The 23,230-nt window shown below is 42.9% G+C and overlaps 1 protein-coding gene across 1 annotated transcript; it reads left to right on the top strand.

Moving 5' to 3' along the window:
- The first annotated feature begins 205 nt into the window (after positions 1 to 205).
- On the top strand, positions 206 to 23,016 carry Ccdc198 (coiled-coil domain containing 198). The gene is made up of 7 exons (XM_036199957.1): positions 206 to 248; positions 351 to 577; positions 3,377 to 3,459; positions 11,469 to 11,555; positions 12,845 to 12,943; positions 15,303 to 15,459; positions 22,625 to 23,016. The coding sequence occupies exons 2-7, from the start codon at positions 355 to 357 to the stop codon at positions 22,858 to 22,860; spliced, it is 885 nt and encodes a 294-aa protein (XP_036055850.1). The 5' UTR covers positions 206 to 248; positions 351 to 354; the 3' UTR covers positions 22,861 to 23,016.
- Positions 23,017 to 23,230: the final 214 nt, after the last annotated feature.

The raw sequence follows: 23,230 nt of genomic DNA, 5'->3' as shown, positions 1-23,230 counted from the left end.
TTTGCACCTCTGTTAACAGGCTGGGGTTGAATATTCGTTTAATGATCAACAGGAGCGTCTGTCCCTACACTGAGTTTTTCAGAGAGTAGAATAACCAGGTCAATGTTTAACTGCATTCTTTAGTTCTGGAATGGCAAAGTAGAAGTGGAAGGGAAGTCTCCGTGGAAACCAGCCTCCCAGGAAGTGGCCAGAGAAGTTAGTGTCGGGGACAGAACTGGAAAGATGTCATGAACGAAACACCTGTTTTGGTAAGCTGAGGTAAACTCCTGAAACTACTGAACTAAATCACACTCCATAAAGGCCCCCCACAACCCTCCCTCCATCATGACTTTCTTCTGAATATCTTCAAGGAAAATGGGCCTGGGCCACTCCAAACCTCACCATCGGGTGATCAAAGTCACACCTTTACAAAGCCAAGAAGCAGAGACTCCCTCAGCTGGCCCTGTGTTCTATGCATTAAATCGGAACCTAGAAGAAAAGAGCTCATACCCATTCTCGAGACTGCAGGGTCAAAAGCAAGCTCTGGAAGGACTGTTACCACCTCTTCGAGAAAGCTGGTATGGAAGACATCCTGCAGGTATACCACAGGCAAACATGAGATGTGCATGTCTGGGACTCGGGAGAACTGTGGAACATTCACCTGTCTCTATGATCTCTGAAAGCTTAGATGACTGAGATGCAGGAGAATGTTTTTCAGTGAGGACTGAATGTTTGTCTGCTGAATGACTTCCAGTGCATTTGAATGCTTGTGTCGATTCCATCTTTAAAAAAAAAAAAAAAAACTTTTAAATAAGAAGGAAAGCAATCTGGTCTCAGCTTAGTCTGGAGTGATTTCAGTGTGTGTGTGTACCTCCATTAGGCCACTGAGATCACACAGATGTGATGGTCGGTGGCAACTGTGCTCCACTTGGGTTCTGAATTTAAGTCATTATCTCCAGAGAGATTGAATGCATCAGGCTTTGTAGTTTTGAGAGTAGCACATTAGGAGTAAACCTCTCCCGTGTGAATTTTGAAACCAGCCCAAACAAAATCAGTTTACTACATGAGGGAGAGTAGATGAGTCACCTTCCCTAACCTTATGTTCTTCAAGATTGTCACAGAATTAAGGGAATTTTTCCCACGGGGAGGTGGGGGGAGGCTCTGAGCCTGAAATGGCTGCAGGTTGTTCGTAGATAATTTTTATGACATGTAAAATATTTTCTGATGACAATCGTGATAACTAAACAGATATGCTAACTTGGGATGAAAAAATTCATATTGATGTATGTCATCTGGCACACATTCCATATATTTGAATCAGCTTTTCCCTTCTTCAAATTCCTCATCAGTAACAAAACTGGGTTCTCCTTCCCAGATGACTCTATCAGAATACCTTGTATGTCTTTAGTTGTCAGATCTTCCCAGGGAGGTTTACATTGTTACTTTCTGTACAGGTAAAATATTGAGTACTGTTGACTAATACGGCTTTTTTAATGTTCTTCATTATGAACGATAATTTCCTTCCTAATGGCATTGATTCCCTTTTTTTTTTTTTTTTTTTTTTTTTTTTTTTTTTTTTTTGGGTTGCTTTGGTTTTTTTGTTTGCTGTCAGTGTCTCACTATATAACCCTGGGCTGGCTTTGAACTCTCCATGTAGCCTAGACTGGCTTTGAACTCAGAGTCCTGCCTGCCTTTGCCTCACAAGTGCTAGGATTAAAGGCATGCAGTTTCATCCTCTTATGAGTTCTATGGTTTTGGTAACTAGGTGGCAAACGCTGATTTGGGTACTTTGGAGTCCCAACTGAAAAATGATATTTGAAAGACAAAAGTCACATTCATTATAAATAACAAGGGATGAAAAACATTCTCTATAAATACTGACTGTACCAAAAGCATTCTGAGAGCTGGTTTTAGGGGCCCATGTTCTAGCCCCAGCCCCACTAAATACATCACACAACCTTAGACAAGTTACTTATCAGTTTTGTTTGCCTATGTTCAGAAGTAGAAGTCAGTGTCTGGGACAGCCTTTGTCACATGGGGCAGTTCAACTAAAAACAGGATGATATCACTCACATCATATAAAAGTGAGGAGTACTGAAATTTCTAGGGGGAAAACTGCTTTAAACAATATAGATTTTAAAACCCAATTGATGATGGTAGAGTTTCTGTCCTGCTCAATGTATGCCATAATCTGAAAGAAAGAAAGAAAAAAAAGTCACAGAGCCCATTCTCTTCAAAGCTGGAGACAAAGCTTTACAGAGGCCACTCAAATGTCTTAAGAAAACTTAAGCATAAGTGTCAGAATGTGTTCTGATTGTTCTAAGAGAGGGCCAAGGACACCACGCAGGTTGGTCCCAACAGCACTCTTGAGTGGCCCAGTTAATCAAGCCAAACACAGCATGTATAGGGGGTTACCATCTGATTCTCAGCAGAGCATCTCTAGCCCTGGCTTGTTGTATAGGGAGGGAAGAGTGGCATGTTGTGTCCTACAGCAAATTGGGGACTGTCCCCTGTTAAGTTCCTATTTACCTGAAAAGATAGCATATTTTCATTTCTTAAAGTATTTTTTTTCTGATTTCCTTTATTTGGGGTGAGATTCCATGATATTTAACTAGTGGGTTGGAGACAGAACTCAAAGGTAGGGCTGAGTCTAGTATAGGATATTTGATCTCCAATACATGGAATGTGGGGGAGTCATAAGACTAATCATCAGGTTTCTGTTTTCTAAGCTAAATTATGTGTTTGAGTAATACCTGTGGTCACTACATAGCTAATTTTGCAACTGCTTTTTTTAAAAATCAACCTGGGGGTGGGATGAGAAAAGAAGAAAGCAGACTAAAATGTTCACTTACGTTCATGTAAGGACCCTGACTTATGTTATCTGTTGTAGGATATGTGTACACTGTGTGAAAATGTATTGCTGTGATTGATGTAATAAAAAGCTGAATGGCCAAATAGCTAGGCAGGAGATGTAGGCAGGACTTCCAGGCAGAGAGAGAACTCTGGGAAGAAGGCAGAGTCGCCAGCCAGACATGGAGAAGAGACAGGAGGTACAAAATGAAAGAGAGGCAATGTCATGTGGCAGAACATAGATTTTAAAATATGGGTTAATTTAAGTTATAAGAGCTAGTTAAGACATGCCTAACTAAAGGCCAATCCTTCATAATTAAAAGTAAGTCTCTGGGTCATTATTTGCTGGCTGGCAGTCCAAAGATAGTCCAACAAGAAAGCTTGCTACATGTGTCTCATCTTTGCATTTGACCAGTGAGTTAGGCATGTGTAAGTGAAGATGCAAAATTATGTAGATGACGGCTACTAAACAGTGATCAGCCTGGATGCTGGATTTGACAATAAATTGATTCTAATGATGTATTATTGCCTCCTCCCATCCCTCAAGTATCCAGGCCTATGTATCTTGACATCCCACTGAAAACTGAAGAATCAAGCATTATCAAAAGGCATCCACCCCGAAGAATTCAAGTAAGATGAATTTAAAAGTCTTATTAAGGAACTATTTTGCATTAATGCTAATATCTCTTCTTATCAATAATCATAAAAGAACCTTAAATACCTCATTAATGGAAATGCTGTTACAAAGAATATTGACAGTTGCAAAGACTATTAAAGTTTCCTTTAGCAATTGATGTCACTTTTGAGGCTCATAACCCAAAAATATGCTAACAAGGATTTAGCTAGCTATTTAAAGGACCCAAATCTGGCATTTAGTTGAGAGAGTATTTGAAAATCATAACAACTACCACTTCTATTCAAGTCAAACACCATTATAGGCCACTTTATCTTTGTCATTCATGTAGTCCTTTAGCCCAACACAAGAAAATGTCATCTTTGTTTTCTACATATGGTTCAGAGTGAAGTAACTTGCCAAAAGACACATTGGAGCTATTAGCCAGGTCTCTGATACTTCTAACCATCAGTGTAAGACACCTCTAGCTCCCGTGACTCCATCCTTTAAACATCCTAGATGCTACAAGCAGTTGTTGAAGTTAGGGAGACTGGGGCCAGATATAGTGGTGCATGCCTTTAATCCTAACACTCAGGAGGCAGATGCAAGCAGGTCTCTGTGAGTTCAAGGCCAGCCAGGGCTACATCCTGAGACCCTGTCAAAAAAAGAAGAAACAGGGGGAATTAGGGACATCGGAGAAAGAATTTTTTATGCATAGCATAAATTCTAATAAGATAACTCATCCCAGAAAGGGAAAGAGATCAGAGTGAGTTCTTGGAACTAAACATCAGATAACAGAAGGCATGGGGCTCTCTGCAAGCAGAGAAAAGGAACCAGCCAAATCCTACCTGCTCCACAATTCAGACCAGTTCTGGGGCTAATGGAGCTCTTTGTTGAGGACTGCAAAAATATTTAGTTCAAGAAAAATAAAGGGTAAATGTGTTAAATCCATATCTAATATAAAACTGTGAGCACATCTAGCTTAGCTGAGCTACCCTAAAGCTGGCTTTATTCTTAAACTAAATGTGTTCCTTCAAAGGAGTATTATTATATATCCCTATGAAGCCCTGATACTGGTTAGCTCAAACAGAAGAAATCACTACAACCAGAGAATGTATCTGTGTTGTACCTCTAGTCCACAGAATAATCTTAATACTTACCAACCCTAAATAAGTTAAAGTGAGGTTTTGATTCCTCCAAGTTCAAAAAGAGGACTTGGAGATTTCAGAGTCTGGCACTATTCCCCACACAGCGGCAAAGTACCATAAGAATAAAGAATCAAGACACATTATCTGACTGCAAAGACTAGGCTTTACTCAATCTTATGTCTTCAGCCACTGACAACATGTGCCACATGAAAGTCTAGGAGTGAGTGAATGAAAGGAGGCTCATCCTGATGTAGGGGAAGCACACTGAGTGTACAGACATCAGTGTGCTTCATTCTAAGGAAATAGGGACATTCTGTTGACCCCAAGAGCCAGGATACACTTGACTTAGCAAAGCTCTGGAAAGCAGAACTCTGTCGCTCACTTGAACTCTCCTCTGTACACCTGCCTTAATATCAGCTTTCTCTGCTCCTCAGGCCACCTAACTTGGATCTTATACATCCAATCAAATGGACAGAGTGGCCTGACCACAGCTGGGATTCCAGATTCCTGTGGAGAAAGATCTTATTGGCTCAGCCTTGCTAATGATTCCAGCTCTGATCCAATGAGTGGGGAGCGGAAGACATTCTTGTGCTGTAGAAACGTGGGCCGAGGAGACACCCTGTAGGTTCTGGAGTCAGCTCCCAGAGAAAAGGGAAATCACTAGGAACTTGGCAGACACTCTCAAAGATATCATCTATAATTATCTTCACAAATGAGGCTCGGCACATTTTCCACCACAAATGGGTTTTTGAGAGAATAATAAATGTTGGGTTCCCATGACAGGCTAATTAATAGCCTGATCTCTGCCAAAGAAAATTCTAAAAGTATTTTTAATTATTAAACCAAACCTAATTGCATCCTAAATAATTTGAGTTGCATATTTGGCGCTCTCCACTTCCTGAACAACTCTACTCCTCAAGCAGAGAGGACCTCTTCCTGGAGGTGAGAACTGAGCCTCTCTGCCTGGAGCTCTTCATCAATAGTGCACCCCCTACTCACACTATGTAGAAGAGTTGATCAGCAGTACCCGCTCTGGCCTGCCCACCTTCTCCTCTGACCATGCAACCTAATAGGAATGCCCTCCCACTATCCACCCTCCCTCCCACACACACACACAGTATTGGCCCACCTAATCCAGCTGGATAATTCTGAGTTCCAAAGACGTGTTCAAATTTCAGCATCTCTATAATGTTCACCTGAACATCATATTAACCATTGCAAACCCCATTCCAGCAGTCCTGATTCCCTCAGCCGTTCTCTATTCTCTTCCCCTGGACACTATTTTTCATTGAAGCTATTGAGAATCCCTAATTTTAACATGTATGATCCAAAATGCTCCAAAATCCAGTTTTATCTGAACACTGACATTACCATAGGAGAAATATTCCACACCTGATCTCATGTACTGGTTTGCTACCCAAACAGCAAAATCGGTATGTAAAATTGCCTTCAGCTAATGCACCTAGCAAACACATGAAACAAACTGTGTTTAACTTGGGTCCCATTCCCAAGACATCTCACTATATACATGCAAATATTTGAAAATCCAAAATAAAACCCCAAATTTGAAACACTACTACTACTTCCAAGAATTTCAAGTAAGGGGTACTCAGTATATATAATGTATGTTGTAGGATTTTGATAAGTGCTGACTAAGTTCCCAAAGGAAACAGGTGGCACACTGAAATCATAGGAATTCAGGAAGTTTTCTTTGTAACTATCCATGCAAGGAAGTTTGATTAAGAGAAACAGTCAAAGATATTGCAGAAACTGTCAGAGGTGGCTAATGGGCAACCAGACCGAGGCAGGAGGAGAGATTTCTGGAGCCTGAAAGAAAAAAGCCAGGTAGAGAAAGCTGCATTGAGAACAAGAGTGACCCTTCATGGAGGGGCAGTCCCCCCATACCACCTCGTGAAGAGCTGGAAGCCCAAATGCATGACCTCATCGTCATCGCCATCCTACTGGCTACATCCCATAGGCAGCCAGAGGCAAGGGGGCTGTAGCATAGGTACAGGCAGAGAACAGGGGGCCAGTGGGTGAGCAGATCTGGAGAGACCAACAGAAGATACCTGGCACCATGGCATTCAGTTTCAGGCATTTTCCTCATGCTAAGACTTTCTCACTGCTGAGTGTGAGATTTAATGGATTTTTGTCCTCATCTATTATAACAATCACATCCACCCACACACAGAGATGTGTCTGCCCACGCAAAAATAAACAACCCTATGAGCTTTCTTTTCCCTAGTTGATACAGTGTGGATTTTATAATGCTGAACCATGCTTGCATTTCTGGAATAAACCAGACTTGGTCCTAAGTATCTAAGTGTACACATTGCTGAGCTGGATTTCCTAAGGCTTTGTGTATCTGCTTTAATGAACTGAGATGGATCTACACTTTTCTAATACACTTTTACACCAACTTTGCCACCAAGATCAAATTAGTCTTGTAAAAGGAAAAGATTTCTTGTTCTTCTTTTCCAAGACATTTATTATAGCACAGGAATCCTCTATTCTCCTAGCGTTTTGTAAAACATGCCTCCAGTACTATTTTTAGACTCTTGGACTTTTAAGGAAAGTGATCATTTTTCCTACTAGCTTAATTTCTTTATAGTTCTGGGTTTACTTGGGTATCTTATTCTTGCTGACTGTTTCTTGGAAATTATCCAGTTAACACAAAGCATTTGAATTTATTGCTACAAAGTCTTATCTTCTTCATATTCAACATTTTGCTAAGTTTTATGAAATGAATCTTCCAGCTTACAGTATGAAGTGTGCGTGCGTGTGTGCATGTGTGTGTGTGTGTGTGTGTGTGTGTGTGTGTGTGTGTGTTGGCTAAAGATTGGTGTTGGGTTTCTTCTCCACTATATTTATTGACAAAGAGTCTCTCCCCAAACCTGGAGCTTACCAATACAGAGTTCAGACAGATTGTCCAGAGAATCCCGTTTCCAACTCTCAAGGCCTCACACTTTCGTGATAAGCATTTTATCCACTGAGCCATCTCCCCAGTGCCAGATACCTTATTTCACATTTTCAGTGCTGATAATTGAACTCATGGCCTCATACATGCTAAAAGAACATGCTTTACTACTCAGCTCTACCCCAGCCCTCTACCTCTTTCATAATAAGTAGCAAGGTGGATAACTCAGCCCTGATCTCAAGCTGTGAGCCTGGATCTTCCATGGAGCATTTCCCGATCCCCTTTATCTAAGATAAATAACTCACAGACTTCACCTGCCCTAAGTGTCTTATGGATCAGTTCTCCACAAATGTTTGCATTTCTGTTCTGTTTTCTGATCTAGGGAAATATTTGCCTTGTACTGAAGCCAAATCGTGTCATGCTGGCTTTATTTTTGTCTTTCATGGACAACTGTTGGAAACAAAGAAGGTTACTGAAACGCAACTGCATCACAAGGACTCGATCAGAAATTCTTTCTGGGCCTTAAGTTGTCTTGGTGATCACCTACATAAAGCTGTCATAGAACACATTCTCCACTTCCCAGAGTCTTCAAGACACACTCTTAAGTCGTTGTGCCAAACAAATGTTACATTTTCTGTGGGTTGCTCTGACACACCTTCCTTTTCTTACTAATAAACAAAAACAGCCTTTCCTAGGTTAGTGTTTATAACCAAGTACAGATATTTGTGGTGCATGGATTGCTTATTTTCCATCCCCAAAGCCCTAGCACATACTCCAACTGATAATATCGATCATGTGTTGAACAGCCAAGTAATTCATAAATCTTAGGACAAATAAAGTATTTCCTACTATTAAAAATGAAAAAGGCCACCCTACCACTTCTCTCCTCAATCCCTTCCAGCATGTTTCTTCTGCAAGGGAAAAAGCAAGGAATACCCTTCCCCTGTAGGGCAAGGGACGTGCAAGAGAACCCAGGATTCTGAAAGTCACTCGGCTGGCATATTTAAACGAAGCCAGTTTTCCCAACCGTTTTTCCTGTACAGCTTCTCAGGCTAACTTCCATGTGGACAGAAAACTGCTTGTGGTGTCGCTTGCTGCCATCTAGTGGCTCTGTAAAGAGAATGTGCGGTTGTGTTCTGTTTCAGAAAATTGTCTAGACAGTTCTCAACAGTATCTACTATTTAGCCATTATCAGAAACGAGAGTTTAAATAGAAGGCTAAGAACAAAGAAAAAGAGGGCTGGAGAGATGGCTCAGCGGTGAAGAGTACTGACTGCTCTTCCAGAGATCCTGAGTTCAATTCCCAGCAACCACATGGTGGCTCACAACCATCTGTAATGAGATCTAGTGCCCTCTTCTGTATACATAATAAATAAATAAATCTTAAAAGAAAGAAAGAAAAGGAGCCTGCTGTGACTCAGATATTCATACTGTCAAACCAAAAAGCTGGTCCAAAGACGATTTTTTAAATGACTCAAGGATCTTGGCTTCTTCAGACTCGGTGTTCATATTGCACACAAAACCTTCTATAGTCAGATCTCCAAGAAGTTCTTTTGTTCATCTGTGGCAACATGGGACCACTCCAAAGCCCCAACAGAACGATTTCAAAGGAATCATCAGTGTCTCTGGCGGAGTTCTGAAAACTATCTACTCCCAAGACATACCCCAAACCTGGGGACTCCGCAGCTCCAGCGAAACTCTGCAAGATTTTGTTTCACAATGTGAGGGTATTCTGAAAATCAAGCATTTGCAGGGCAAACAATTAGGTGAAGAACCTGGCTTGAGACTGGGTAAACATCGGAGATGATCATAGTGATGCCACTTTCCAGTTGGGCATTAACCCTTCAAAAATGAGGACCCTCATGATTTATACACCAGGTTCACCTGAGAATAACATGTACATTTACTACTGGACATAATATGGAATAATATCTATGCAGCCATACAGACTTGTGCATGCACAAACCCTGAAGACTCAGTCGTGCAGAGGAGACACAGAGCCTCTTGTTTTCCCTTTACCCAAACCCCAACCTCAGCTGTCATAGACTCTTCCTCCCATGGGTGTCTGGGGTCTCCCCCTTCCTGGGCCTCTCCCTTCAGCATCCTGACACAATCAACTGCTACCTCCTCAAGTAGCGCCTTCACGCCCTGAATACCAGAAAGCAAAAGGAACAACCAAGCTTCCCTTCATGTTTTAGACACTTCTCATTGCTTCTCTGCTGGACCGAGTTACAGGGCCAAACCTCATGGGAATGATCTCATAGTCACCACGGATTACTGCTGAGGAGTGTGCAGATGCTTCTCTGCTGAGACTAGGACAGAGAGCCAGTGTTGTTTGTTTTTACTCTTTTAGGGGACCCACCACCCAGCTCCCAAATAAATCACACATGGGGGCTTATTCTTAATTATGAATGCTCGGCCTTAGCTTGCCTTATTTCCTTAACTTTAAATTAGCCCCATCTACCGTTTGCCTCTGGGCTTTTCCCGCTCTCTTACTTCTGTAAATCTTACTCTTACTCTGTGCCTTGCTGGTTGTGTAGCTGGGTGGCTGACCCCTGGTGTTCTTCCCTTCTCTGGCTCCTTCTCCATCTCCCTTTCCAGATTTCTCCCTCTATATGTTCTCTCTGCCTGCCAGCCCAACCTATCCTTTCTCCTGCCTTGCTATTGGCCATTCAGATCTTTATTAGACTGTCAGGTATGTCAGACAGGCACAGTAACACAGCTTCACAGAGTTCAACAAATGCAACATAAAAGTAACACACCTTAAAATAATACTCTTCAACAAGCCAGTTCTTGCCTCAAACACAGACAGATTGCTGGATGTGAAGAACTCAGCTGTCACCCTGAGTGAACAAACTCTGCAGACACCACACATACACACACACACACACACACACACACACACACACACACACACACACACACGTGAGGAGACCAGTTTTGTCTCCCATGGTCAGCTTGTAGAGCTCAGTGTTCTCTGAAGTGAAGGAAGGGTAGGCTGTGGACCAGGTGACAACTCAGTGGGTAAAGCGCTTGCTGTGTAGGGATGAGAACCAGACTTTGGATACCCAACACCCACAAAAAAAGCTAAAACCCCAAGTCTAGACATATTCAGTTATGACAGCACACATCCATAACCCCAGCAAAGACTGGGATGGGAGGAGTTGTGAAAAGACAGATGGTTCCCAGAGGCTCACTGCTTAGCCATCTAATGGAAACCATTAGTTACAAGTTCAGTGAGAGACCCTGTCTCAAATAAAATAAAAATAAAAATAAAAATAATGTTGAGAGCTATCTAAGACACCAGATACAACCCTTGCTCTCTACATGTACTCACAGAAATGGGTGTACCCACACATACATGTACAACAGAGAAGGAAAGAGGAAAGTTAGACAAACCCATGGAAATAGTTCTGCTCAGTTTTAGTGAACCTTTTAAGTTCCAATAAAATGTCTCCCCAAAAGCCTACCCCTTGCTAGAAAAAGTTAGCCCTATCATTTGTTAACACTTTGCACTTCCCTTAAGTGTGTCTTGTCACTCGTGATTAGTGAGGGAGCTTCTCTAGAGACCTTCAAAATATGTCACTTCCTAAGCACTGGGACAGCTCAGCTGGGCGGTCAAGGGAAGATGGGTGTGTCTCTGGTGTCTCATCTCTACTGGTCTAAGACCCCAGCTATTTGGTGACTTTGAACATGGCCCATCAGTACAGGAGAAAAAGTGCTCAATTCTCTGACCAATGTTTTAATTAATAACTCACTGAAAACAGTGTAAAGAACCCCAGAGGTCAAAAAGCCTTTCTCACAGAAAACAACTGTGATACTGTGGCAGTCACCTTCTCTGTGCATGCCCGGGAGGAAGTTGGGCTTCCACAGAGTGCTCAGGTAGTTAAATGTCTCTGCTTTTGTGTTTCATCATGTCACGGCATGAGGGACGCTGAATACTCTAAATATTGGACTTCTAGAAGCTTGAGCCCATTGACCTGCCACAAGTCATTACCTCTGAGCGACTCCTGAGCCAGCAAGAAGCCAGAACAAGACACAAAGCAAAGGTGAGCTGTGGCAGTTACTGACTGGGGAAGTGGGTGAGCCTGGGGGAGACACTCTTTTCATGTTTCCCCTTCACACGGGAGTTCAAAGCCAAAGCAGACAGTCCAATCCTTGGCAGGTAGAATGTTTGAAGCTTCAGTGCTTGCCCATGCCTGCCTCCAACTGGCAAGTGCTCTTCACCCTTGGATGAGGCCAGGCTCTGTTTGCTTTGTGGAGCAAACAGAGCTATGTAGATGAAAGGGGGGATTTTACATGGAAACCAAAGATTCTAAAGGTTTTTAAATCTGCAGTGGAGGAAAGCCAGCACGGCTCTTCCCTCACCTCCCCTGAGTTTAGTACTCCCTCTGTTCTGACTCCAGGGAAGATCCTCTCTAGAAGTTGTTCCTGACTTCTGTGCCACAACCTTCATCAAAATGTAATCCCAGGAAAGGTCTTCTGTTAGCTTTGTCCTGCTGAGTCAAAATGAAAGCTGTTAGTCAGGATCACTTTCATACCCTGTCCTGGCTCATGCTGGAGCCAGCCAGACACTGCTGTGTGGCCGGGTAAGGGACACCTGAGTGCTATAGGTCCTTGAGTTCTTGTTTAAGGTGTTGACAGTGGGGACATCCTCCCCTGGCCTTTCTGCACTATCCAACACATTGCCCACAGAGCCGCACAAAGGGCTGTCATCCACTCTCTCCTTCACCTCTGGACAACAGCAAGTGACAAATGAAGCTATCTTCACCTCTCCTTATCCTCAATAGCCACCTTGACTGTGCCATGAATCTCATGGGGAGACCACCAGACTTAGAAGCAGCCGCTTCAAATCCCCCCTCAGCTGCCATCCTCCCTTGGCCATATACTCAAATGTGAAAATATTCTCTAGAGAAATAGGTTCTATTGAACCACCTCCTCTTACTATACAGCCAGTCAGTCAACAGTAGAAGACACAGGAAGAGAAAGGAAGGTCTCATCAGACCAGGACACCTTTCTAGACAGATAGTAAAAGCATCTGGTGGCAGGGGAAATGGGCTGTTGTCAACGTGAGATTATTAAAATGAAATTGTCAAAACCCTCGAATTCAAAACCCTGCAAGGACCTTTAAAACACTATCAGCTACACAGCAGATTGCCACATCATTCTCTGACAGCTATATAAAGGACTTGTCAGGGACACAACTACAGTATACTTTTATCATGACAGGAGATCGGCTACAGATTACCAGGGATTAAGATCTCCCGCTCCAAGAAGGGTTGAAGGCGGTGAATTACCATTTCCCCCATACTAATAAATATATCATCTTTCATATCAGGAACTTGAGAAGAAAATGCAGCTTCCAATGTACACTTCTGGGAAGAGACAGTATTTACATAAGATGAAAATGCTGGAGATGAACCATAAGAGACAGGAGGTAAAGAGAAAAGGGTCACATTTACCAAATTTAGAGGACACTGTCACTCTCCTGCCAAGTCCAGTGTGTACTCAGCAACAGAGCAGAAGCTGCTACTGCCTGAGCTGGGAAAACCAGGAAGATGACCTTTAGCCCCACGCCTTGATGAGTCTTTTTTTTCACTTCTCTACAAGATTAGATCAAGCATCCCTTCTCCCTCCCTCTCTCTCTCTCTCTCTCTCTCTCTCTCTCTCACACACACACACACACACACACACACACACACACATTTATTTCTTTATTTTGTGAGGGAGAGAACACATACACATGCCGCGGTACACGTCTAGGGGTCACAGGATAATTTTTGGAAGTAGGTTCTTTTTTTCCATTATATGGGTTCTGGTTATCAAACTCAGATTTGTCAGGCTTTGCAGCAAGCTTCCTCAGCCACTGGGCCATCTCATTGGTCCCTCAAGTGTCCCTTTTTCTTTGTCTCTTTGTTCTTTAAGAAAGGGTCTCCTTATACAGCCCTGGCTGGCCTGGAACTCACTGTGTGGGCCAAGATGACCTCCTGCTTCCTGAGTGTTATAATTAAAGATGTGCAAAAGCCTAGCTTGTGTCTCTTGTAATAACCTTTGACCTTCCTGCTGTAGCCAGAAAATAGGGTAAATAATATTCCTTTCTTAGTTACGTAGGAGAGGGAGTGGAGGTCTGATACATAGGCCTCTCCCTATTAATTCATGCCATAGAATTTGCCAGTGAGAAATGCCTTGTACTAAGCATGCTTGTATCCACACTTGGGGGCTGCAGAGAAGGACTACCACAAAGTCTAGGCCAGCCTGGGTTACACAGGAAGTTTCAGGACAGCCAAGCTATGGAGTGTAACCCTGTTTCCAAAAGAAGAAACAAGCAAGGTTTTTGTTCTTTGTCCATTTCTGCTGCTATAAGAAAATACCAGAGATGTGGTAATTAATAAAGATGATGTCTGAGCTAGGGTTTCTATTGCTGTGAAGAGACACCATGACCATGCAATTCTTATAAAGGAAAAGCATTTCACTGGAGTGGCTACTTACAGTTCAGAGGTTCAGTCCATTATCATCATGGTGCAACATGGCAGCATGTGGGCAGGTGTAGTTAGAGTTTTCCTGCCTGGCCCACAGTCAGGACAAATCTCTCTCACCCACCAGTTCCACAGTCGCTCAGACCCAAGCAAGTAAGCACACAGAAACTTACATTGTTTAGAAACTGTATGGCCATGGCAGGCTTCTTGTTATCTACATTTTTTATCTTAAATTAACCCATTTCTATTTATCTATACTTTGCCACATGGCTCATGGCTTACCAGTACCTTACATCTTGTCATGGCGGCGACTGGTGGTGTCTTTCAACACCCAGCCTTCCACCTCCCCGAATTCTCTTCTCTCTTGTCCCACCTATACTTCCTGCCTGGTCACTGGCCAATCAGAACTTTATTTACACAGAGCGATATCCACAGCAGGCAGGTATGGTGCTGGAGAAGTAACTGAATGTCCTACATCTTGACTTGATGGCAACAGGAAGTGGTCTCAAACACTGGGTGGTATCTTGAGCATATATGAGACCTCAAACCCCAACTTCACAGTGACACACTTCCTCCAACAAGGCCACACCTCCTAGTAGAGCCACTTCCTGTTGGGGGCCATTTTCTTTCAAACCACCCCCCCCAGATGATAAATATATTGCTCATTGTTCATGGGGGGGGAAGTCTAAGACTGAGATACTGGTAGTTTATAAGAGGTGGCACAACACAGCAGAAGACATGGTAGGTGACAATGTCCATGAGAGTGAGGAGTCAAGAGCAGGAGCAAACCAAGGCAGTCAAGGCAGCCTTTATAACTCCCCAGGGAGAACTAGCCTATCCTGGGATAATAGTTTCTCTGTCGTGAGGGTGAAGCCCTCACCACCCAAACATCTCTTAAAAGACCCACCTACAAATTAGCATAAGAATTGGGGAGGGTCATGTTTCCAACCTATGAATTTGGAAGGACACACTGGAACACTTTCTCCAGTAAAGCTCTATGGCTGTCATACCCTAAGCCCCCCTCTCTAAGGAACCAGCCTATAGTTCTGTCCTCTGCAATTCCAAAACCTCACCTACAGACAGAGGCTGACAGGGGTCCTCATTTCATCGATCCACACCTCTGTAAGCCAGTGGGCATGCTCATCTTTCTCCTAACAAGCCTCAGAATAAAGTTGCCACAGAATGTGATGAGAACAAAACCATCCCAATGTGTTCCAGGGTAGCCAGGTCTGTGAACTGTCCACACTTTTGTTGTTGCTGAGTTTGTTCTGGAGAAGACAGTTTGGGAGAATATTAACTACTTCTACCTTATCATTTCAGGCCCAAATGGAGTTGAAGAGTCTTCAGAGTCAAGCAAGACTTGATATGCAAAAGCTGAAGGACCATAATGGCAATAAAATCACCAACAGCATGCCAAGGAGCAATCACTATGACATTATCACCATACTGCCTGATGAAACCGTGAACAGAGACCCAGGTGAGTACTGTCATTTCTTTAGGAAAACATTTCATGTATTGTTTCAGTTTGGTTTGGGGTTCAGTTATTGCTTTAAGACAGGCTTTTATGCAACCCAGGGTAGCCTCAGACTCACTATGTTCTCAAAGATGACCTTGAACTTCTGATGCTCCTGCCTCCACCTCCCAAGCACTGGATTGCACCACTATGCCTGGTTTACATCATGCTAGATATCGAGTCCAGGGCTTCATTACACGGCAGGCAAACACTCCACCGATATAGCTATATCCCCAGCTCCTTAATTTTGCTTTGAGACAGAGTCAAACTTGAACTCAATATCCTCCTGCCTCAGTTTCTTGAGCACTGAGATGCAAACATATTTGAAACTTCATCAAATAAATGTCCATAATGGACATGGGAAGGAGAGTGAGGAGACAGCAAATAGCTGTCACTGAGGGGACATTTGATGTCTTGGAATGAATGGCATGCCGCATTGTTTTGCATCTCTGAGAGAAAAAGACATAAAAGCTTTTAAGTTCTGCATAGAGGTCTTTCCTCTTGAAGATACTAAGTACTTTACAGGCACTCATAAGACAGCCTCATAGTATCTCTTGCTGTCAGAGAGAGGCTCTTATAGATACATGAAGTGTGCCTGTGCTCACAGGCACATATATGTAATATACATCAACCCCTTATCCCTCAAGCACCCTTTGTACTGTGTGTAGTTCAGCCTTCTTGGATACCCATGAATGCTACAGTGAATCTAGCACCCCTACCCTCTCCACCTGGCTCTTGCTTCATACCATCTGTATGGGGGAGGCCCTCATGCCCCATGTCACTTGGACCAGAGCTCCATCCCCAGCCCCATAAGCTGAACTTCCAGAAGCACTGTGCTGATGCAAAGTGACCTCACGGAAAGCATCTGGCCACATCACTCTCCTGCTTAGAAAACAGTTGCCAGGACTGGAGAGCTGGCTCAGTGGTCCAGAGTGCTTACCATCCTTCCAGAGGACCAAGTTTGCTTCCCAGCACCCATGGAGGGTGGCTTAAAACTGACTGTAACTCCGGCTCCACGGTATCTGGTGCCCTCTTCTAGCCTCCTACAAAACCTGTACACACATGCCCTACAAGCACATAAGCACAAACTCATAAGTAAAAATAAATCTTTTTTAAAAAATGCAGCCAGACTTCTATCTACCTAAAGCCAAAAGCTCAGCTCTTTAACAGGGGGTCCCAGACCTTTCTGAATCTGGTCACTGCCTATGTTCTAATTTCATCTCCTGCTGCTCCACACTCTAACCTTGAGCTGTTCTGGGCTTTCCAATAGACATCCTCATCAATAACCTGTCTGCTATGCTGCCCACCAACTGGAATGCCCATTACGTTTTCCCAGTGTGGAGAATGCTGCATGGTCTTGTATTGTTCACATACAGAGGTTGCTGTGCCAAGGGCAAAGCCCCCACATCAGTAGGGCTGACCATGGTGGAGCTACAGCAATGGCAAGTGAGCGCTAAGATGCAGAATCACCTGCTGAAGGAGATGCTGTCCCCACTCCAAAGAACAAGGGTCTGAATCAATAAGTTAATTAAACAAAAGGCAGAATAACTGAAAATCAGCTTGGCGCATCCATTTAACCTATGCCCCAGTCTCAGACAGAGACAGGCTTTGTTGTCAAACAAACAACTTTTGCAAGTGAAAAAAAATATTGACAAAACAACTAAGGGAAAGGGGCTCCACGAAAGCTAAGCACTCCAAGTCATCACCTGAGAATGAGCCTGATACAATTACACGGGCAGCGGCTGGGAGGGACCCAGGGGGGACTGAAGACCAGGGTTTTCCGTTGCTTTCCTGAAGCCTTCTAAAGAGGCTTCACTCTATTCCAGCTGTGGTTTGCTGATCTCTCTCTGTCTCTCTCTCCCCCCTAAACCTGTAATCCCAGTTCTTGATCACTAAGAGTTCCTTGGATGGCATAGTGACTTCCAGGCCAACCTGGACTCCACACAGAGACCCTGTCTCAAAAACAGACCAAGCAGCCGGTCATGTGATCTGTCCTTGAAGCATGGCCTCTCATTTCACTCTCACAACAGGATATCCAAGAGGAGTCCCAGTGAGGATCCAGTATTAATCCTCACTGTAGCCAGAGGCCTCAAACCAGACCAATGGCTCATTGCAATGAACATTTGCAAGTAAAGACGTATGGACTAAAGGGTCTACTGTGTAACTAACTCACTGTGACACACTACAGCTTCCATGACAAGATTTTTTTTTGTCTTTATTTTATTGGGGAGGGAGAGCTGCAAGAGAAGAAGCATGGGATTGGGGTGCATGATGTGAAATCCACAAAGAATCAATAAAAAGTTTTTTAAAAAATATAAAGTTGAAGGAATTTTTTAAAGGAAATCATTATTAATTAGGATCTCATAGAGGGAGGTGCCTGCAGGCAATTAGCCTCGCCAGCTGCTGAAATTGGTAGAAATGGAAATCTATACTGCTTACTTTTCTGGTTGCTCTAACAAAATTGCCAACAAGAGCTCTGTAGAAGAAAGAGCTTGTTTTGGTGCACAGTTCCAGGATATAGTTCATTATGGTAGGAAAGGAATGGGGGCAGGAGAGGTTGGTCACATTGTGTCTGCAGCCAGGAAGCAGGTAGACATGGAAACTGACCCAACAGCTTGCTTCCTTCTCTGTCCTTTCTACGCAGTCTGGAACCCCAGCCAATGGGATGGTCCCACCCACGTTTGGGGTATGTCTTCCCTCTGAAATCACACTTGCAGGTGCACCCAGAGGTGTGTCTCCTAGGTGATTCCAAATCCAGTCAAGTTGACAATGGGAATTGTCACAAGAAGTGAAGTATCACCACACATTTCTCTGATGATGGAGAGATTATGAGGCACATAAAGTTGGCCATTCTCCCATTGCTTCCATTCTTGCTGTACAGCCCCATAGGCAGAAACTTACAGGGGTAATATAATATAATATAATATAATATAATATAATATATAACATAGTATTGAGTTCTTCCTATATGAATTGTAAGAGGTCAGGATTATTCGCCTGTTTCATATATAAGGAGACCAGATCCAGAAAGGATGGGTTCATGCACAAGGTCACAGCCAGACAGTGTTCTCAGGATTCCTTACCCCAGAGGCTTCACACTTGACTATTCTTGCCACAGGTTCTAGCCAAGGCTCCTTCTTGCTCATCACAGAGAACCTCTTGGACTACTTCCCCTGCCTCCCAAAAGCATTTCACTTGGCTTTCTCCTGTGAGTGGGACGCAGCCAAGCTCAGACACAGACCTGAGCATCCTAGTCGTCAGTGTCTGTCAATGCCGACACCTCTGTTCCAGCCTTTGCTGATTTAATGGTGTATCCACCATTTTTTGTTCCCCTCTGGAAGACAGGATGAGAATTTTAGCCTCTTGTGAGACAGAAGACAAGCTCTATTTTCTGCCGCCTCTTTAGAACAAAACTACCTTTAAATTTTTGGTTTATATATTCACATAATAAATCACACATATAAAATAGTTAAGCACAACATACATACAGTGAGCATCACTCTTTTCGGTGTACAGTTCTATGAGTTTTACTATGTTCATGTGGCCCCTGCCCTTTCCAGAGGCATGACTTAGATACAGTTGGAGAAAGTCATAGAAATTGGGATCAAAGTCTGTCCCTGAGCCCCAACAGTGCACTCTCTCCTGACAGAAGGCACATCCTCCTGTTCCTAGAGCAGGGTCTGACAAACCATAGATTTTTCTGCATTGTTTCATTTTTTTAAAGAGAAAATGTAAGTATATTTATTGCTTCACTTCTGTGACCCTGTCTTTCTAGGTTCATAAAGTGGGGATAAATAGTATCAGTCAAAGTAGGATTCATGTAAAGTTAATCTCATGCTGTGGATATCGCTCTGTATGCTATAAATATGTTGCTCTGATGGGTTAATAAATAAAGTGCTGATTGACCAGTAGGCAGGCAGGAAGTATAGGCAGGACAAGCAGAGAGGAGAATTCTGGGAACAAGAAGGCTGAGTCAGGAGTTGCCAGCCAGACACAGAGGAAGCAAGATGTGCAGGCAGAACTGAGAAAAGGTACCAAGCCACGAGGCTAAACATAAATAAGAATTATGGGTTAATTTAAATGTAAGAACTAGTCAATAGTTAGCCTGAGCCATTAGGCCATATAGTTTTAATTAATATAAGCCTCTATGTGTTTATTTGGGTCTGAGTGGCTGCCGGCCTGGACAGGACTGGAGAAAATTCCAACTACAATCTCATTTGTATAGAAGCCCATATAAGGGCTAGGAAGATTGCCACACTGAGAAAGTTTGTCCCATGAACTTGAGGACCTGAGTTTGGATCTTTAGTACACACGTAAAAAGCCAAGTCATGGCAGCATGCATCTACAATCCCAATTTTAGAGAGGCAGAGATGGGGGAAACCTTGAGGCTTGCTAACCAAACCAAGCTAGCCAACTCAGTGAGCTCTTGGTTCAGTGAGAGGCCCTGGCTCAACACATAAGATGGAGAGCAACTGATGTGACACTTGTCCTAAACCTCTGGCTTCCACATGCACCTCTGCACATAGAGTCATCCCCACCTCCAGGGCACATAACATAAGCTGTGAGATTCAGACAATAGGTAGGAATGTGTGTAAAACCAAAGGAAGAAAAATGGAACTGTTGTCTCACTGAAGCAACAAAATACCTGAGAAAAGCAACTTAAGAGAGCAGGGGTTTATTCTGGCTCATGGTTTCAGGTAGTGAAGTCCAGCAGGGAAAGTGTGGTATCAGGAGGAGGAGGCAGCTGGCTACACTTCATCCAGCTGGGAAGGAGAGGGCTCAGTAGACTCATCTCACTGTCTCTTTTTTATTTGGTTCAGGACCCCAGTCTATGGGAGAGCACCACGTTCAGGGTGGGTCTTCCCACCTCAATTAACCTAGTTGACAATCCCTCCTGGGCATGCTCTAATCTTCTCTATCCACCCATACTATTTAACTACTAAATCAATAAAACTTTTGAAAATATATAGCTTTGTCTTTAAACTACTGTGATGTTATAGTGTTATACAGTGGTAATAGAGCTTTCTTTTTTTGTTTGTTTGGTTGGTTGGTTGTTTGGTTGGTTGGGTTTTTTTTGTTTTTCAAGACAGGGTTTTTCTGTGTAGTTTTTGGTGCCTGTCCTGGAACTCACTCTGTAGACCAGGCTGGCCTTGAACTCACAGAGATCCACCTGGCTCTGCCTCCTAGTGCTGAGATCAAAAGCATGTGCCACTGCCGACCTGCTCATGATAGATTTTTCTAAAACACATATTATAAAGTATACAACTGTCAAAGATTCTTCATGCTGATTGCTGTACCACTTAAATCACTCATTTCCTCCACACACATCAGCATATATTGGCTTCCCCCTGGAAAAAAAAAAAAAAAAGAAAACTTTAAAAAGGTTAATCCTGGAGCTTTATATACTGACTTCTGTTGGGCCCACCCAAAATCCATTTAGATTTCTAAAGGTCATGATTGTTTTTATTTTTATTGTTTTTGAGTCTATAAGCCATAGACCATGGAACATCAATAACAATGTTGTTATAGCTAGCTCAGATGCCCTCAAGCTTCAGTGCTATGTACCCAGAACTGTGTGCATGGTCTCCTATTGGTAAGAAGGGCTGATTTGCAAAGATGAAACTGAAGGTGTGTGTTTGCATCACATACAACTTTAGACTGGGATGATCATGGCACCAAGAATGCTGTGGGACTTAAGCTACCATTCACAGTATATTAGACCCCACTGCTAGTAGATATTTTCTTCCCATTTCAAAGTTCTGCTTCTAGTTAGACACTGTAGAAATTTCTCTTCTCAGTGATGCCTTTTGCAGTGCTCAGCTCATTTTCAGAACAGAGATGACTGACAAGTTTAAGCTCCAATAATGAAGTATTTCCCAGGTCGCCATTACTTCCCACATCCTAAAATTCTCTGATTACTCATTGGCTCGCTCATTTATTCATTCCACTAATGACAAAAGTCTAGAGATGTGGTTTTTTGTTTTTGTTTTTTTCTGGCTTTGTTTGTTTGTTTTGAGACAGACCTCATGTATCTGAGTGTGCATGAATGGATGACCTGAACTTCTGGTCCTCTTGCCTCCTCCACCTCTTGACTTCTAGGAACACAGGCATCTGCCACCACCACATGTTTCGTGCAGTCTGTATGGTGCTTGCTGATTGTGCGTGCTGATCAAGCGCTCTGCCAACTGAGCTCTACCCCTTGCCCTGATTTTCAGATGGTTCAGCTGAAAGCAATATTGTAGCAAAATGTTGTGGAGGAGAAGCTGTGGATCTAGGTTTGTTTTACTAGTCTTGTTACTTTCAGATGATTAAAGAAAATTTAAATGACAGCTAAAAATTAGTATTTACAGAGATAACAGTCAATGTATGTGTGTTTGTTGTTGTCAAAAACAATGAATAGGGCTGGAGAGATGGCTCAGAGGTTAAGAATACTGGCTGTTCTTCTAGAGGTCCTGAGTTCAATTCCCAGCACCCACATGGTGATTCACAACCATCTGTAATGAGATCTGGACCCTCTTCTGGTTTGCAAGCATACATGCAAGCAGAATACTATATACATAATAAATAAATAAATCTTTAAAAAAATGAATAATCTCAATGTCGCACAAAGGAAAACCAGAACAAAGCAAAAGGAGCAAGAGAATTCTCTTTGCAAAAAGGGTGTGCCAATCCAACCTGTGCTAGCAGGCACACTGGGACAGGAAGTGCTCAGGGTTTTATTCCAACACAGGTAGTGACTGTGTCTTTTCCCCATTGGTTGGGGGCCAACCTCCCAGTCTTTTGAAATTGGCTAGTTTCGAAAGAATTGTAGAAAGGAAATGAAGGGAAGTGGGAAGGGATGGGGTGCTTAAGTCACTTAAATCCAAGAATACAAAACAGCCTTTGTGTAAACAAGTTTTAACAGTATGAGGGGTGGGGGGTAGGAAGATTAAAACATTTGCATAATAGGGATAGGGGAGAAAAAAAAAGATTTTAATTCCTTATGGCAAACAACACTTTTACAGTGTTTACAGAAAAGGCTAATACTTTTCTTCCAGTATTAACCTCAAGTATATTATTCTATGATAATAAGAGCACTTTAAATAATCAATCTTAAGGAGACAGTAAAAGAACTTTTGCTCTTTTACAGGAAATCCACGGAATGAAAAATTCGTGGAATATCACACAGAAAATGACTATTGTGTCCGGAAAATTGGCAAAATGGAAGCATGGCTGCGTGAACAAGCGGCCCGAGGACAGCTTTTCTGTGACAGCTCCAGCTCTGACTCAGACGAGCCTGAGAAAGGTCAGAAGAGACCACAGGCACTAGTGAGGACCAGGACGGAGAGAGTCCCACTTCATGATGAGTTTTATGACCGAGAGTGAGCAAACTACACACTACTCCAGATAGTGAGGACTCCGAGTGGTATGTTTGTTTGTCTGTTTTCATCAGTCATTCCTGTCCGCGCATGAAGTACTGAGGAAAGTAACTTACGTTGGTACAATGAAAGGATGTCATCTGGAGCCTTGTGGCTAATGGGTTTGTCGTGTATGCTATAAGTCTAGGTCTTAAAACTAAGGGGCTCAAACAAAGGTCATTTGATTGTCTTACTTTTCCATGGGTAGATGGGCTCAGTGAGGATGTTCTGTTGATCTCTTCACATAGCTTATGTAATGTGACATCAGATGGCAGCTGAGACTAGAGTCACATAGAGGCTGAGCTAGAACTCAAGACAACTGAAATTTGATCATGTTC

This window comes from Onychomys torridus, chromosome 9, assembly GCF_903995425.1.
Source record: "Onychomys torridus chromosome 9, mOncTor1.1, whole genome shotgun sequence".
NCBI lineage: Eukaryota > Metazoa > Chordata > Mammalia > Rodentia > Cricetidae > Onychomys > Onychomys torridus.
Note: the sequence above shows the minus strand (reverse complement) of the source record. Positions and strands in the feature narration are given on the sequence as shown.

Bases quoted from the DNA above. Each gene is read 5' to 3' on its own strand.
- Ccdc198 (XM_036199957.1), top strand. From the start codon at position 355: ATGGGCCTGGGCCACTCCAAACCTCACCATCGGGTGATCAAAGTCACA. The intron at 3,460-11,468 runs GTAAGATGAATT...TTGGACTTCTAG, and splicing joins ATCCACCCCGAAGAATTCAA to AAGCTTGAGCCCATTGACCT. The intron at 12,944-15,302 runs GTAAAGAGAAAA...TTATCATTTCAG, and splicing joins TGAACCATAAGAGACAGGAG to GCCCAAATGGAGTTGAAGAG.